The sequence below is a fragment of the Alosa sapidissima genome, chromosome 10 (assembly GCF_018492685.1).
Source record: "Alosa sapidissima isolate fAloSap1 chromosome 10, fAloSap1.pri, whole genome shotgun sequence".
In the NCBI taxonomy this organism is placed as follows: domain Eukaryota; kingdom Metazoa; phylum Chordata; class Actinopteri; order Clupeiformes; family Clupeidae; genus Alosa; species Alosa sapidissima.
In genome coordinates this window covers 30,192,719-30,211,441 of record NC_055966.1, presented here as the reverse complement: position 1 = coordinate 30,211,441, position 18,723 = coordinate 30,192,719, and the positions used below count along the sequence as shown (strand labels likewise).

The 18,723-nt window shown below is 43.4% G+C and overlaps 1 protein-coding gene across 1 annotated transcript in view; it reads right to left on the bottom strand.

Moving 5' to 3' along the window:
• Window positions 1-307: 307 nt before the first annotated feature.
• The window catches only part of LOC121720388 (eukaryotic translation initiation factor 3 subunit H), a 35,117-nt gene continuing 16,701 nt past the window's right edge, over window positions 308-18,723 (bottom strand). Inside the window, exons 3-8 of the mRNA XM_042106445.1 lie at window positions 15,512-15,679; window positions 13,474-13,573; window positions 10,548-10,697; window positions 7,888-8,008; window positions 3,843-3,975; window positions 308-624 (exon numbers count right to left, since the gene is read on the bottom strand). Of these exons, the coding sequence (XP_041962379.1) occupies window positions 527-624; window positions 3,843-3,975; window positions 7,888-8,008; window positions 10,548-10,697; window positions 13,474-13,573; window positions 15,512-15,679 (770 nt within the window). The 3' untranslated portion in view covers window positions 308-526. The remainder of the gene's footprint in view (window positions 625-3,842; window positions 3,976-7,887; window positions 8,009-10,547; window positions 10,698-13,473; window positions 13,574-15,511; window positions 15,680-18,723) is intronic.

Here is an 18,723-nt window from a genome sequence, read left to right as displayed (position 1 = left end):
TCAGAGAAATAAGTAATGGGATACCATCGGGGCAACACGGCTGATGCACTTGCACTATTTGATACAAGGTGATATAAGGGAAACAAGGGCAGACAGACAGGCAATGCCCATTTATGATTGTTTGATCTGTATTTATGTACTTTATGTACTCTTATGTGTATGTGTTTGTGTTATGTACTGTCTTTTTCGCACTGTGTGTGTTAAATGTGCCTTATAAATAAATTTTACTTACTTACAATGGCAGCAGCCCTGCTGGACACACATGTACCCTTTCCTAAACACACAAAAACTCACACAATTCCAGTAATTAAACTGTAAAGACACTTTTTTTATTTACTGTATTTTATTCAAAATGACCTATACAGGGTTGTTTATCCCAGACCATTTCTTCCCCCCCCCCCCCCGTGTCGTCAATTATCACGTGGAACATAAAAAGGTCGGCCTGTGTGTGGGTTGGACGCTTGGGTGCGGTGTTGTCTCGATAGCAAATCCTGTTGCGTGGCGTCCGCTTCCTTTCAGTGACGCTCTAGCTGTTGTGGCCTTGGAGTGCCTCAGCCATGAAAAGCTTGCCGAGATTCTGAGAAGTAAACTCCTTCACATTCTGGCAATAGTTGTTGATTTGTCCTATTAAAAAGAACGGACATGCACGCACACGCACGCACACACACACACAAACACAACATCAACCACACACACACACACACACACACACACACCATCAACCAAGGCTTGAAAGGCATTAAAACAGGCTTTGTTTTTTCTGCTTTACTGGAGGCAAATTAATTACATGGTGGCGTTAAACACTTTGACTCTGGGAGTTTTTCCATGCTCAAGAGATCAATTCAAAGTGCAATCTGGAGATCAATTCCAACCCACCAGCCCCTTCCATTAAATATCAAGGTGAGCTGGAAGGGGAACAATCCCTAAGCCCTCTGGGTTGGAAAATGTGTGGATTCAGGATGAAGGAAAGCGAGAATAGGAGTTTGGTAAGTGAGGGAAGGCAGGCATAATGAGAGGCAGATGTAAACTGCAGGATAGTTTGGAAGAAGGGTTTGTGGTCAATATTATAATATTGCTTATTATATCATCAAGGGCAAACAGGGCACTCTTACGCTTTAAACTTCTCTGTGCTCAAACCTCTAGCGCAGTGGTCCCCAAACTACGGGCCGCCACCTCATTTTGGGTGGCCCCCCAAAACATGTCTGTAGTATATAGCATCCGGCCCGCACGGGAGTACAACATTGTCAAACTAAAACCTCCGCAATTTCCCTCATTCATTCTCTATAGCGAGTCTTAACAGTACACATGTAATACTCTTTTTGTCCACCGGTGGTTGTTTTGGCGCTGTTTTGCGTTTGCCATCGAAAACTAAATGAAATGTAGACCTACCTGCAAACAATGCAAGATGCCTATGCTGACTGCATCAGTGCTCAAAGTATTTTAAAAGTTTATCAATTAATTATTAATAACTAACTTCTATTCAAGTCATATTTCTGGGACTTTCTGGGATAACTATTTCTAATTCACTTGTTCAAACGTTCACTCGTTCAAATGTTCACAGAGTTCACAAAGTTCTCATCAGGTGACTGAAAGTTAGAATGGTGGTCATTTCAGACCACTTCAGCACTTCATAAAATTCTCATAGTTTGAGAACTTTAAATTATTTGTAGGATATTCACAACTTGAGCTGTGTATGCAAAGACACAGAATTCAGAGTTCACACATTTTTTAACAAAATATACTTTTGGGACTCCCTGTTAATACTTTTGGGAATGCAAATGTTTTTTTATTAGTATTATTTAATTTTACACTGATATGGCATGATGACAATATAAAACACAGCTAACAATGGTATTAAATTGCAATAGTCTATGGTTAAATGTAATAGAATATTCAACTAAGGTAGACTGCTGTTGTTCACAGCACCAAGCTATTTATGGTTACTGATATAGAACTACTCCGAGTCTCTGGCCCTCTCTTGGAGCCAGGCATAGCGAGTTGGCCCTCGGAAGAAAAAGTTTGGGGTCCATTGCTCTAGCGTATACTCAATCTCCATTTTCTATGTGCTGGTTCTCATTACTACTAGGGCTGCAGCTATCGATTCTTTTTGTAATCGATTAATCTAGCACTTTATCCTACGATTAATTGGATAATTTTTTTTTTTGCATTTTTAAACAACCAAAACAAATAATGCATAACGAAAATGACATAGCTGTAAAATGATCAAGCAATTGGCACAGAGGTATTTATTCTACCTCCAACATTTGGCTCCAAAACTAAGCCCATTTATTGCAATTTACCTATTTAGTGTTTAGAAGTGCCAGTGCCAACAATTAAATAATGTTGAAAATGCGCTCTGTAAAATTGCAGCCTCTTGTGCATGACTTAAATGGGCGAACAAAGCTGTCCATACTATGTTGTGAAGTGCTGGGAGCGAGAAGAGGGAAAGCAATGTAATGTATTAACACGCACAACAAGTTTCATGCTGTAATCTAGACCTGACATCAAAGTAAATATCTGTTTTATGTAGATTTCTACACCTGCAGCATTTGCCATTAGGCTAACAAATAATTTTACCATTAGGCTACTAAAAAATAGCCTACCATTAGGCTACTAACAAATAATTTTACCATTAGGCTACTAAAAAATAATTTCTGGGGTGAGCCTATTTGCTATGGTAACCTAGCAACCTGTGTGTGTGTGTGTGTGTGTGTGTGTGTGTGTGTGTGTGTGTGTGTGTGTGTGGTGTGTGCACGCGTGCGGTGCGTGAGAAAAGATGAGGGTGCATGCGTGTATAAGAAGGGGTTCTTAAGCTTACTACTTAAAAACATCAAAGCTACACATTACCGGTATATCACGACATCGCTACAAATACAGTATATGGTAAAAATCAGCCAACATCATTGTAGGCTACGCAGATAGTCTAGATAGCCTACTTTATTGACGCTTGGTGAAACAGCATGGAGTGGATGTTTTCGGTTCAGATGCTTGTGTTCTTTTCCTTTTTGAGTATGTAAAGATCCCAAAACTTCACTTAAACTTTAGACATTCTCTGCCATTTATGGACATCTTGACTCCGCCATCGCGCCAGCTAAATTCAGAATGTATCACGATTCACGCGCTAGTGGTGTGCTTCCTGAACAACGGTCCGTGTGGTACAATCAAATCCCTGCGTGTATAGTGCGCGTCATAGGAATTTAACGAGGCTTCGAGGCAGGGTTTTTGCCTCGAGTAATTTTTGTAATCGAGTTATTCGAGTAACTCGATGAATAGTTTCAGCCCTAATTACTACACCATGTTACATTGTAATGTGCCGTTTTAACTGTGTAATTACAATGTAATAAAAGTACAAGAGTTATATGAAGAGTGACCTTTCGCTTATTTCATAAGATTCACTAATCTTTTACCCTAAGTGAAATACAGTACAGGTAAAGTATAGATATAAATGTATATTCATGTCCTCGGTATCAAGTCCATGACCTTGCTGATGTTTAGGACAGTCTAATGCATACCATTTGGAATATGTTGTCTGAATAATGCATACTAATGCATAATATTTTAATCAGAGCACAGGATGGAAGAAAGGATGCGAGCGAAATTAAAGTTAGTGCAGTTAAAGTTGACTTTTCTTCAAAGCGACAAGGACTGGCAACGCCGGGATCGGGGATGGAACCCTGGGCCGACCGATTATCAGGCGACGACGTCACCACTGCTCCACCACTCCCATGTTTGTGCATCTGTGTGTTTGTGCGTGCGCGTGTGTGTGTGCGCACGTTTGTGGTTGATGAGGGGAATGATGTGGTGTGATGTCTGATGCTGGGACCCTGGCGACTGGTCAATACCTGCAATCAGGAGGGTGTCCATGCGTGGAGGGGGCTGTGGGGGCTTGAACAACTTGGTGATGTCCTCCTCCGGCAACGGAGGCTCCCCGCGAGTCTGCCTCTGGGCATTTTCCTGCTGCCGCCTCTGCACATACTGTTAGGTCACATGGAGAGAGAGAGAGGGGAGGGAAGGGGAGAGAGAGAGAGAGAGAGAGAGAGAGAGAGAGAGAGGGGAGGGAAGGGGAGAGAGGAGGGAAAGGGAGAGAGAGAGAGAGAGAGAGGGGAGGGAAGGGGAGAGAGGAGGGAAAGGGAGAGAGAGAGAGAGAGAGAGAGAGAGAGAGAGAGAGAGACAGAGACAGAAGGGGGGGAGAGAGAGAGAGAGAGAGAGAGAAGAGAATGAGTAACATAGCAACAGAGGACAAAAATATATAACATAGCACATTAGGAGATGGGGAAATCTATAACATAGCACATTAGGAGATGGGGAAATATATAACATAGCACATTAGGAGATGGGGAAATTGGGGAGAACAAAGACGGTGAGTGAGTGATGGAGAGAGAGCCAGGGAGGGAAGAAGGAATGAACGTGTTAATCGTGGATGTGCAATTACTCGGAGGATTTCTCTGCATGGTCTCGGGGGCGCAATGAAGTTGTGCAAAGACATAAGGGACACGAGACTCGAAAGAGCCACTGTGGAGAGACAGGTAATGTAATTTCAGCGACGTTGAGTGCAATGACACCAGGGGCTCTATTTAGAGAGGCCACAGGGTATTGCAATGGGCCAACAAACGTCTCACCAATGTAAGTCAAGCACCTTCCAAGTCTAATCACTTACCACACTAGCAAAGTCTGCCAATGGATGCAGGTGATTCAAAGACATTTGGTGACGTATCGTGTGTAGTTAACAAGCCACCAATAACATTGATCTTGGTCAATAAAGTTAATCACAATTATTCACACACACATTATATAACATATACTTAATCTTTTAAAAAACATTTGAAATAAGTGTGTTTTTTTTGCCGTTTCTCTGGATGATGTGCACTTTTGTGACTCAAGCTAGCACGCCACGAAAAGACGAAATGATCAAATATTTATCAACTATGCTTGCTACAGCATCATAGGAGGTCTTCGGGGGTGCTTTTGATGAGCTCAGACTGACACACGCCTATCAGTTTTTTATATGGCGTCATACTGGTCTACCGTGTCACACTGAAAGACTTAAAAAATTAACAAATGTCTCCTGGTTATTTCAATACTTGAGAAAGACATCAAGGTATTGTTCTTTAAATATTCAGACCACATTCATTACAAATGCCAAGAAAGCAAACATACTACTTTTACTTGCCTTTTTTTTATGTTTAATGGTGTAATTATACAACTGAAGTGAGGACTATAGCACTGAATAACTATTTTGGAGTTTGGTATTTGAAGCATTTAAGTATAACACAGTGTTATGGACACAGACTCGTCATGTCTTTGACCCAGGTGTACAGCTGCAAGCTTTTGAATGCCTGTTTGAATACCCGTTGCCGGGTGACCAAATATGTCTAAAGCAAAGGAGGTAATCTCTCTAATTTCAGTTCATGCTGGAAAACTATTTAGTATTAAACTTTTATAACGAATTCAACTCTGTGTTTTTTTCCCCTTCAAAATTGAAAAAAAGCACAGCTGGCAGGAGAGGGAAAGCGTCTGGTTGAGGCTGGCTTGCTTGTTTGAGCTATGGGATTACGAAAGTGAGGCCGAGCCACGGGGCGCGATGGCTGCCATGTCTTATGGTAATAACTTTGTTTCCAATTTCTGCAGCACAAGCTTATTGCCCTGTTGAGAATACTCTCCATCTTTTTTTGGGGGGGGGTGGTGTTGTAGGTAAAAAATGTCCACGCCCCCCCCCCCCCCATCCTCAAGATAAGATTCAAGCAGGCGTGCCACCAACACAGCACATTGTTCTTTGAAGTTAAATGGTGATTGATGCAAGTCGTTTGGCTGCTATGGCGCGCCAGGGAGCCTGCTTGTGTTGTGGCGAACGAAGGCGCGGAAATGATTGATGATTGAGGTAATTACGTTAGATTTGGGCGCGGGCTGCGGTGATGGCCGCCTTAGTGACTAGTGGGCGGGTGGGAGCAATGGGGTGCAAGAGCTCTTGGGTCTTGGCCTTGCTTTGTATAACCAATTCAACTTGAAAGGGCCTTTGGAAATCTTTAAGGAGAGCAAATTGTAAAGGCCTTGTACAACATGTTCATCAAATGTCAAATATTCAATTAAGAATTACCAGGGCAAATACAAAGCTCTGAAAGACTTTTGGTGTGTGTGTGTGTGTGTGTCTGTGTAGGATCAAGAAAATATGTTGGTGAGATTAAAAGGGAATGGTAGATGGCAATGCACCATGTTCCAGTATTATTATTACTAATGACTAATGCTCTTCAACTGAATTCTCATTTTCCATGTTCCCTTTGCTATCCCCTCCTCTTGCCCCCAACCCAGCACTCTTGCCCCCAACCCAGACTTCTTGCCCCCAACCGAGCCCACATCCAACCCTCTTGTCCCAACCCAGCCCACATCCAGCCCTCTTGCCCTCAACCCAGCCAACATCCAGCCCTCTTGCCCCCAACCCAGCCCACATCCAGCCCTCTTGCCCCCAACCCAGCCCTCTTGCCCCAACCCAGCCCACATCCAGCCCTCTTGCCCCCAATCCAGCCCACATCCAGCCCTCTTGCCCCAACCCAGCCCACATCCAGCCCTCTTGCCCCAACCCAGCCCACATCCAGCCCTCTTGCCCCAACCCAGCCCACATCCAGCCCACACCCAGCCCACATCCAGTCCTCTTGCCCCCAACCCAGCCCACATCCAGCCCTCTTGCGGTCGTCTTCTCTTCTCCCCGTCCCTTTCCTCGTTCAGTCATCTGAGGCGAGCTGATGTCACATTCAGGAATTTCAAGACACCTCGGGCTGGCAAGACCACCATCAGCACCCCCCCACCCCAACCCCCCACCTCAAACAATCCACCCTGTGCCGCTCCACGATGGCTCCCGTCGCTCAGCAGCCACGGCGTCCCGTGAAGAGAATCACAGCACGTCTCGCCGGCTGCTCTGCTGACAACATCAAGCCGGTGACCTGTTCAAGTGGCAGGTTGTCTGGGATTGACTGCAGCGGGAAGCTCACCTAGCAAGCTTTCATATGCATGAGATCCAGCCTGGTCCATCGCTCATGCTCATGAGAGGCCCCACCCAGCCAGGAGGAAATCCAAAAACGTTCCATCACTGATTCCTGCATCCTCTCCAACCCCCAAACCCTGTGACTTTTTATGACACCATTTCAGGCGCCGTCTCACAGGAAAGTCAGCAAGCATAGAGGGGTGGGGGGTGGGATGACAAATGTCAAGGGCTTTTCGGGGACAAGACAGGCTTCTACAATACGACACCAGTGTGGTGGGGGTGGGGTCGACAATCAATTAAAATGTCAGCCTCAACCAGGCCCGGCCTGTCCATTGACCGGCCTTATCAGTGTCCGACAAGGAGGACACCAGCTGATTAAAGAATGAATAATTCAATATCAACGTCTCTGCTCAGGTCGTTTTTGTCAGGTTTGAACTGTTTGAATAATACCGTCAGTGTGGCAATTCACAGCCTATTAACATCGCCCCCCCCCCTTAATTTTAACCTGCAACAAGCTTAACATTTCACTTATTTCAATAATTTCACCATTTTATTCACCATCACAATTGCAGTAATGAAAAAATCAGCCTTCCAGTTATTTGACTAATTATTATTAATTTGTGGCTAATTAAAGAGGCTAATGTATCCATTGTCCTCACCCTGGTCGAGAGGGACAAGAGAGTTAACAACCCTGGGGTACGGACTGCCAGAAAGGGACCAAGGGGGGAGGTCAGGTGGGTGGTCAGTGCTAATAATTACTAATAATTTTTGTAATTGAAGAAGCTTATGTATCCCTCGTACTAGCTGCGGCTCGGCGGGGAGGGGGGTTACTGCAGTGGGCACGGACACTGTTGCTATGGGGACAGAGTGGTGTGAGGGGTGAGGTGGGTGAGGGTGGAGGTCAACAGTACCTGGTGTTTCTGCTGCTGCTGCTTGCTCAGGTTGCGGCTGTAGGTGTTGTACTTGACAATGTCCTGGCTCAGGTCGTCCACTCGGTCCATCAGAAGCTGCAGGCTTTTCTCCAGGTGGTTGCTGCAGCAACAGATCAACAACAACAGCATAGTCAAGACACTGTGGCATGGCAGAGCCTTGAGCCTCATGTCCTTGAGTTTGGACAAAGCAGATAGTGACCTAATTAATGGACACAGTACATCCTTGATGTCCACCACTCAAGCGATTTCTCTCCATCTTCGCTCTTACTGCAAGAGTAACCAAAATCCCATACAAGGGGCGGAGAGGGACTTCATCTCCCGCTTGGATCAGTCTCCGTGACTGACCCTTACCCGTAACTCAAAAACACGTCTCAATCAGTGTTACGGAACAATTACCTGCAGGGCGAAAACCATTTATCTCGCAGCCTGACGCTGATTAAAAAAGGTCAATATGTGCAGCATTTCGAAACTAATGCCGTCTGAGGTCTACAACAAAGGTGGTCGCTGTGCACACTGGCAGGGCCTTGTGTTCTCTGTCGCATTCATTACTGCCAGCTTGCCGTTGGAGTTAAGGATCAAGAGACGTGTTAGGAAGTGTTAGCCAGGATTAGGCAGCAGAACTCCTCAAGATGCTTTGCATTACAAATGAAAACCGCCAAACACATCGGCGCTCATGCAGCGTCATTACAGAGTCAACGTCGAAAGTGTGTACAGTCTCTATACACCGCTACAGTGCAATACAAGATTCTCTCACAAATCAACATGACCGCCCATGAAACTTTACTTGCCCACGTAAATAATTTAAATTCAAATAACATTAAAAAAAAAAAGTGACGACGATTTCCATAACTGCAAATGTGGGGGGCCAAGTGTGAAACTCTCCGACTGTAATCTCCCGTCGAACATGTGTCTGCCTGCACATTACAAGAAGGATAACGCACCGACTAACTCAACCGAGTTACTGCGCACAGACCTGCATCTGCAAGGTTTTGCATTTTGATGGGGATTCGGCTCAGTGGTGGGGTGCGCCTCCCTTGCTACTCGCAGGTTAGGGAGCTTGCGTTGAGAGATAGGATGATTCACATCTTGAACAGGGGAGGTTCAATATTTGGTGAAGTGTGACTCAACTGGTTCACATATGAGGGTCTCGTCATCGGTTGAAGTTAAGGCCCGAGAATCTACAGCTCGGAGGTGTTCAGGAAACGGACGTGTGAGAAAGTTAGCAACAAAGATAATTTGGAAGCGTTTTGAAGATGTATCCATTTAGAGGAAGTGTCTTTAAATATAATGCTTCCAAAGGGTTCATTCTAAGATGATCAACCTTACAAGATCTTCACTGGATGGGGATAGAATAGACATAGCCCTCGGCAGATCAAACCATCCATCTCTAATAGCAATATGTTTTTAAATACTATCCATCATTTAAAACCATCCATCTCTAATGTCAGGCCAGAAGAAGCTAAGGAGGGATACTGGGTTAGTGAACAGTGTGCTCACTAGTGGGTTAGTGAATAGTGTGCTCACCCTATCCCTGAGAGGTAGGATTGTGCTCTCGAATGGTCTTGAGAACATTACATTACATTTGGCTGACGCTTTTTAGCCAAAGTGACTTACAACATGGTAAACAAATTAAAGCTTTTTAAAAACAATTCTTCTAACAATTTAAAATGTAAACTACAATAAGACAAGTGCATCAGTGAGTGCTGTTTTTATACAGTTAAGGCAAGACACTACAGGTGAATAGGGTCCATTTTTTAACAAGCAGATATCACTATGAAACTTCCCCAGTTAATTACTTACATTAATAAGAGAAAAAAATGTATTACAAGTTTTCTGTAATTTAACGTTAACATATGCAAATTAGGCATCACCTAATTAAATATGCATACATTTTAAGGCACGGAACCTGAGCATTGGATACAGCCAGGTTCAAAATTATGTTTTCATTGTGTACAGATATTAGATGGGGAAAATTTACAGAGGGATTTATGAATATCTACTTTTGTTATCCTGTAAATCAGAATTTGATGTCAATAGCCCTAAAAAAACGATTTTTGACATGTTTTTAGGCATAAAATGTAAGTCAGGCTAGGAATAATATATCAACAAACCCCCCTGTAAAAATCTTCTACATATAGAAAGTCTGGTGTATGTAAGTGCTTCTGAAGTGGAGTTTTCGTGCTCAGAGTGGGAGAGGAAACTCATTTTGAGAAAACAGCCTTGAAAGACAGCCAATGAGATTCCGTTCTCAGCCTAGACTCGTCTTTGAACTTTCACAATTGGTTGCTGATACAAAGGAAGTGTCCATATATGGATCACATAGCGTGATACAGGAAAAACAGAGCTTTCCAACGGTACTACACATGATATGTTTTGGACCACAGTCGCGGGAGTGCATGCAAGGCTAGAATGCTAACTTTTGCTGAATTTAGGAGAAATATACAGGCGCGAGTAGACACAATATAACGAAATAAACATCTAAATGTGTAAATCGGACTTTTTTGTTGTAGTAGTGGGATAGCATACATGCTAAGGTAACATACTAGCTCAAAATCTCGAAATTGACCAGTGCATGAAAAAACAATGTTTTCACCTGCCGTGTCAGTTCTAGTCAGTTCCAGAACGAAGGGAGAACTCACCTGCTCGACAGGTTGAGGAGCTCGTGCTTGTCGGCCACCTGAGACTTGTCCTCCAGCTCCCACAGGAGAACGTTGATCAGGTGCGAGTTCTTGATGACGATGGGCACCTCCTCGAACATGTGCTCATAGCCTACATTGGCCTTCTTCAGCCTGGAGATGGACAAGGGAGGAGGAGGATGAGGAGGAAGACATGCTCAAGATATCAGAGGGGTTTTCATCAGATCCATAGACTCCATATTTCTGAGCCAACTTTTCAAATACGTTTTTAAACAAGGGCAACGGAAGGACTGACTTACTGACACACACACAAACACACACCCTTTTGCTCAGACCCCCTCCCATTCGCTATGCGCACTCTAGCATTCAATAATTTACTCAATAACTGAGCGCTATGACAGCTTTTGAACTTTTTTTCTACCCTCAAAATCTTGCAAACTTGAAAGGACCCTCAGTCTGGTAACACTCAATAATGAAATGGCTATATTGAGCAGGACGTTGTGCTGGCCAGCTGCCATCGTAAGAACATGTAGAAAACAGAATTAGAAAGACTGTGTGATGGTCTTACAGAAAGCCAGCAGGATTTTTAACTAGATTTGGGAATGCCGCCGGTTTAATTGACAAACTGCCTGTGTCTACCACCTTCCCTGTCAGGTCAGTAGGTTTGTGTCGCTTCAGCAAGCAAAAATCCTATTTGCATGTGGATGATTTAGGCACAATGACTTTTTGTCTCACATATTTTGGGCTGTGATGAAAAATAACTCTTTTCTTTGCAAAGCCCTGTGATTACACATGATGCGTAAACAAACATCAAACATTCACGAGCGGTACACTTTCACTCATTCCTCCCGCTAAATACCTATAATAAACCATCTCCAAGAGATCAAACAAAATTCATTTGCCATCTTTCCTTCTCCGGCAGTTGTGATATTTCGACTACTTTCGACAGAGCGCTTTGCACTAACTCACGCCCACTCGTTACACACGGATCTGGCGGCAATTTAAAAGCAATTACCATCTGCTTCAGTGTCACGTAAGCCGACGACTTTGTGTGCCTGTTTACTTGACCAGCAGCACTGGCAGATCCCTCAATGCTGCAATCATCATTACTCTAAAAGCCTAAGGAGGCACTACTGTGTACTGGCAGAGGCGCGCGCGGGTGTGTGTGCGTGTGTGCGTACGTGCGTGCGTGCGCATGTGTGTGTGTTTCCATAAAGCCACAAGAGCAATGGTTGCAGCTGCCTGAAAGTTTGGATCCCAATATCCCTGTTCGTCTGTGCAAAGAAAATGTGTTGCGCACCCACCTCTGCAGTATTCTTGGCCTGACTACGCAGGTCCACCGGTAGAGAACTATGCCAAGCGCCAAGGTCTAAAGACTGATTCCCAAGAGATAATGAGCATTAAAGCAACACCAAAGAGTTTTTTGTACCTTAAAATAATGTTTCCAAAATCGTTTCAGTGGTTCATCAACTCGTAACAGGGTGAACGGCACTTCTGCATTCGCTTTGCGGCCCTCTATCGGCTATAACCGCACTATGTAAGTTTGCTAGATCGGGTAGCGGATCGGTAGTTTGATGGAATGAGACATAAGAAACTACAAATTTGACATGCTTCTGATGTCGCAATACATCATACTCATAAAATCATGCAACATACTCTACCATGTCTGCGGACATCATTATTTGCAAAGCTGGTGCTGGATAAACAAATAGCGTGCATGCAACAGAGGAAAAGTGCTTTGGTGTTGCTTTAACCCTTAGAACCCGATTGACGCAAAGTGCATCAAAAAACACACCCTTTCTTCCTTGTTACATTGCTCCGCGACTGTTCATCGCAACGAGATAAAACCTTTATTGCATGACAGAAGAAGTGGGGCTTTCCAAAGAGACTACGCACTTGTCTGTACGATCAAGTATGAAAATAAAAAAAAAATCATGAAATTAAATTGCATCATATTTACAGTCTATACTTCTCTGCGTTCACCTGCGCAACCATTACTCTCGTCTGAATTACTCGCGAACCCGTGATCGCATAGATATGGCAAGCATATCAGATGAAAGAGGAGAAACAGGGCTATCCATTGGTACCATGGATATCGATCTTTCTGGCTTATAAAAACAGACGAAGTGACTGCAAAATATTAACGTCATGTACACAAACCAACGCTGCACACCCATTACTCGGAGTAATTACTCGCGGACCTGTGATCAGATATATATATGCCACGTATGTTAGATGAAAGAGGAGACACAGAGCCATCATTTGATACCAAATACATCCTTCTGGGTTGTGACGAAGTGACAGCAAAATAATAACTTCATATAGCTGGACTTACCCCACGTTTTTGTCTGTTTTTGTGGCAAAGCATGTTTATAATCCGGTTTTGAGATCCTAGCAAATTCCTGCATGGCATCCAATTCAAGGCTCACATTGCATCCCAATTTGTTCAACAAAGAAACACCTTTTTTGCCTTTACTTTGTTCATGGCAATGCAGTAAAAAGTTGATAATCATCATGTGTGCATACACCATAGTCACACATGCTAACAGGCAAACTTGGGTCAAGTCAGGTCAGATCAGTTCGTGTCACAGATATGGAGTGCAGAATGGTCATTTTTCATCGCTAAATAAAAAATGGCATTTATTTCTGTAAATCACACACCACATATTTCTGTAAATTGCTCAGCCCCAGAGTATCCCTCCAACATGGCAATTATATTGCCCGTTTCAGGACAGTCTGCCCTACACACACATGAAATGCATGTAGAGCTATGAGCTTGCTGTGGTGAGATACAGGTCAAAATATAAGAATTTTTATAATATGATTTTTATATTTTAATTCTTTAAAAATCAAAATAATTGAAAAAAAAAAATAATAATAATAATTGCACAAGGACTAGATGTAGTGTGTGTGTGTGTGTGTGACTGACCCTTCTGGAGTGAAGTCCTTTTCTTTGCAGATCTCCATGAGTTTAGGCGTGAGTCTGTAGGCCTTCAGAGACAAGGAGCCCTGGGCTGTTTTGATGGGATCTATTGAAAAATAAAAATGTTGAACAAACCTTGAGTTGGCTAAAAAATCCAAACAAACTGCTGATTGATCAAGTATGAATGAAGGCAGCATCAGTAAATGAGGAGAGAAAACTGAAAGTAGCTTGAAAGCAACTAAAGCACTCATCATTCAAATATCCATCCTATCCTGAAACAGTAAATACCAACGATCATATTATGGATAAATGAACATAGACAGCCTTGCTAAAAAATCCAAATAAAGTAGTTTGAGTGTTTCATTTATCAACTTGTCGTTTTTCATTTGCAGACATTAAAAACGGTCAAACCAACATGCGGAGAGCTTCTCCGGCTCTCCATCTTGGGAACCAAAGTTTACAGGATTTGTCTGGGTTAATTATCGACAGTAGGCCAAGAACAAAAGACGTTCTTGACGGAAGTCTCACTGATGAAGTTTCACTGCATTAATGTGCTTGTCAAAACCGTTGGTAATGAACTTCATAAGTGCTTCCAAAACACTTATCGGTCCCGTCAATCACCTGCAACCCCGAAATCAGTGTTTGATTCTCCAATTATTGCTTTTGTAATACGACTTTAATACAAAGAAAACAGAACTGAATCACAGAAAATGGGCTACTGACAGCGTTTGAATTCTAGAATCCTGCCACGGAATAAGACATTTGAAAATACTTTTCATTCCGTTACCATTTCCCTTGGTTATAAATTCTTCTTGTTCAAATTCCTCGAGGAGTCTCATGTCCCTGCCTTTGATATATCATAATACATTATTGATAGTGGTTTAAAGGAAGTTCCATAATGGACCTTATCCAGGCAGCTTGACCGGGGGAAGGAGGGGTAGAGCCCCTCACCCCCCGCAGGTGTCAGGTAGAGTGAGTCACTCCACACACCTTCCAGCCTCTTAATCCCCATCATCAAAATGCATGAACTGGAAAAGGTATCGATTTCCGAGACTATCCTCTTCACATCTCCTTATAAGACCGTCTCGGAAATCTAATGTGACTCGTGTCACATGTGAGCCCAAAAGATGATGACTTGCTCAGGTCAAACAGAAAGAAATGATGAGTATTTTTTTCTTTTTTACACATAATTTTAAATAGATCACCTCACATCCAATTCGATGCAAATTATATTTACTTATTCTACTTATATTTTAGCATATTATACTGACCAGTGTCAGGTGGGACCGAAGCCCTGCATAACGGTCAAGAATGAAACTCTGTTGTCTATTGTGGAATACAGTTTCATCAGTCATTTAGCACTCAGTTAGAATGATGGCTTATTAACACTCCAAGCTGTCAAAGACTAATCAGCCTGTCTACTCGTGCCACATTAATAGTGCCAATCTGTGACCCCTTCTCTCTCTTATCTAACGAACAAGCCTCAAGAGGCTGGATGTGAGCCGTGCTCATCATGCGCCACATTAGGTTTGTGTGGTAGCTGTTTTTTTGTGTGCTATATCTCAATAGCTTGCCCTACCTGTCTGTACTTCAGATGGTGCAAGGCTGGACAAAGCCAGCACAATCTGTTTTGTTTTGACAAACACCAATTGATGAGATTATTAATTAAATTCAAATCTGTAACACAGAGGAGTCTATGCAAAGTGTAAGAACAATTCTTTAAATTTCCAGGCTTTGGCTACACTAAGGAGGAAGTCATGACACCTGTATGGGCTAAACACCACTGAGGCCATTTTTATTTTAAGATAAAATGATATTCAAGCATTAGTTTGGCAGAAAGAAGCACATGGTGTAAGACATCGTTTCAGGGTAGCAGGTCTGAGTAATTTACTTTGTGCAGTACACAAGGTCCCTCTGACAGAGTGCTGCAAATCTTCCAGAAACTAGTTAAGTTCAATAAAAGTTATCTTTGAGACATTACTGGATTGGCCTTTTTAGATTACTCAAATGACAAAGCAGACTGGTGCGTCTAGGCGAAACTCACCGTAGATGAGCACAACAGATTCCTCAATGGCGTGCTGGTAGCTGAACTGAGAGTCCAGCAGGGCTCGGCTGACAAAGGAGCCGTAATATGTAGACTGGTACCAGCCGACGTGCAGATGGTCGATGTTCACATGGCGGAGACTGCGCATCATCTCCATCTGATACTGGACTGTGAATTAGAGGGAAGGAGAGTGTGAAAAAAAGATCCAAGGTCACACTTAAACTAGCTTACCAAACACCACCAGGGAAAACCAGAGAAAACAGAGGTTTTGGTAATGGTGTGCTTTTTTTCCTATCTAAAAAATCACACACACATTCGTATGTGGAAATATGAATATTTGAAATAGTTATATATCAGGAATAACATGGCTCCTAAATGTAAGGTTATAAAAGATTTTGTGAGTATAAAGAAGTGCATCATGGGAGAGTGCACACAGGAAGGGCATTGAGGAGCGCTGCAGTATGGCATGGCTAGTATTTTTCCTATTAAGGACACATATTTTGCACACAATAAGTTCTTGAGGTTTTAATAAAACATCTGCTTTACTATGCATTTCAATATTTTTTGCACTGTTAGCCATTGCAGATAGCCAAATACATGCATAAAAACACTGAAAAGGGACATTTTGATAATGGGACCTTTAAACTACTCAAGGAAGAAACTAACAAAACACAGACCAGGTCAAACGGGCCAACAACAGTGTGGGGAAATACGATGACAACACAACAAAACAAAAACAACACGTAAACACCCAACTGTTGTAGTGGAAGTCAATTCACACAATAGTGCTGTTTTGAGCAGACTTGTTTAGACAGATACGTCATTACAGCTTCTGTTGTCATCTATGCAGGTGTTGAAGCGCACACACACACACAGACACGCGCGCACACACACACACACACACACACACACACACACACACACACACACACACACACACACACACACACACACACACACACTACCACCTGGAATCACTGACATAGTCCAAGGACATTATAGAAATGTATGCAAAGTAGCACTTTGTACACATACAATACAAAATTATATTTGCCTCCCACATATTTAAAAAAGCGAAAGGCAACTTTGAATTGATATGCAGAACTGAATTGCTATTCAGAATTTGTCAGAGTCAAGCAGTAGCATACAATATGTCAGACTGTCTAATGTCTTGCTGTGCTATTCCGGATGAACCTTGAGCTCAAAGATGTTAAATATGGCACTTCAAAAAGACTGCCATTTTCAGGCAAAAAAGGGATGTAACGAATTGTTAGCAAGTCCACTTCAAATGGTTTATGCATTGAGCCGAACCTTTCTGCGCCAAAAGAAAACCAGCACACTCTAATGTCTTTTCGACAGGCATGCGCGCCAATAGAAGCACATTTGTTGGGATCATGCAAACTTATCAAAATGAAAAGGGGGCCTTACATTTATAAACATTTAGCTAACCATTCAGCCATCATTCCAGCAAGCTTGTGTGTGTGTGTATCAGCGGAACTTGCGTATCCTCCAGCTTGTTAGTGTGCAGAAATGCTGTGAGTAGTGGTGAACAGCAGACACAGCCATCAGCTGATTGGTATGCATCAGAGCAAGGGGTCATTAAGGCCATTCTGGCTTGCTGAATATACCGTGCCTTGTTGACAGCTTATGACACAAATTGGTTGCTGACAAGGTGAAATCGGAAGTCAACAATATTCTACCATCATCAATGCCGCAATATATCGGAGATTTCACAGTATGGCGATGGACATTTGGGTTTTTGTGTGTGTGTGTGTGTGTGTGTGTGTGTGTGTGTGTGTGTACACACGTTCTGGGCAGGCGGAGGTATGCCCAGGTGAAAAACGGAGAGGGGATAAGCGCACTGAGCCCGGCAGCAGGGTGTTGGGTGGGTGGTGGGCGGAACGGGAGGCAGCCATTTATCAATGTCCTCTCGGCCCTGGGCACACCGCGAGATCTGTGACAGGCTTTCAGCATCTAATAAGGGGGATATCCTGAATACCAGTCCCATTTACCAGCCTGTCTGTCAGGGGGAGAAGTCCTGACGGAGGTAGACCATTGGCAACCGTGAGGCAAAAGAACAGGGACTATTCTTAAGACCCGCAATAACCCCGCGCCACCAAGCCCCTTTTGTCTGTTAACGTGCCAGCCAGGGTTCAGAGATTTGCTCTGTGGGAGAAAATAATGCTGCTGCCACACATACAAACAAAACCCCGGAATCTTTTGGTAAATATCACAGGGAATCGGGACAGTGCCTTGTTTGTTTTCGGTTGAAGAGAGAAGCGAAATGAGTCTCATCTGGGAGGGAGCCAATCCATGGGCTTTATTTGCTTTCCCACACATCGGTGAAGGCATCTGATTGTGGCGATGAATGCGCCAAACAGCGAGCGAGTGACGGTACGTGCTAGTCGCTTGACTCCAGTCACACCCTCGTCTGGACACGCATTGGTCAAATGTGCGAGAGAGAGTCCCCCCCACCCCCCCCCCCAGCGAGCCAGCAAGACTGAATGAGTGAGCAGAGCAGGCGAGCGAGCGTGACTATCAAGAGCCAAGACTGACAGCGGTCGAATAAGCAAGCGAGAACATCCGAGAGAATACAGGGGTGAACAAGAACGAATGAAAGAAAAGAAATCAAGCTAGGAAGGAAGAGAACAGTGGTTGGGCCAATAAGGACTGACTAGCGTGGCCCTCCGCTACTGCTACCGCGACACGTCAGCACGACGGGCATCTATAATCAACTCTCCATCTGGGCACCCGAGAGGCAGACCAGGCTCCTACACAGAGAGAAACTCAATTTGCCTCCTCAAGGCCCTCCTCCCAACATCCCCAATACAATACGACAGAAAGCAAAATGGTTCAGCAGCTTTTCAGATGGAAATGCATCCAATTTTCAATTATTACCTGCTGAATGGTACAAATTACAATTTGTAAACTGTTTTGACTCCCTGACGAAGGCTTATATGCCGAAACGCGTCAGAGTTTTTAAAGGTTTAAGATGACCAAGCCATAATAAAGGCTTTTTAATTTTATAAACTTGTGCAAATTACAAATAGCACATGCAATTTCTTTCACATGAGGTCATCATGTTCTGCTCCTCTCACTACAATGGCTGTTTTGGTTGCAAATAGTCACTAAAGCCTACATTATGTTTGCAGTCTAGTTTGTTTCACACTACCAAATATAAACTTAACAGAAATATCAATGGTCCAAGGAAG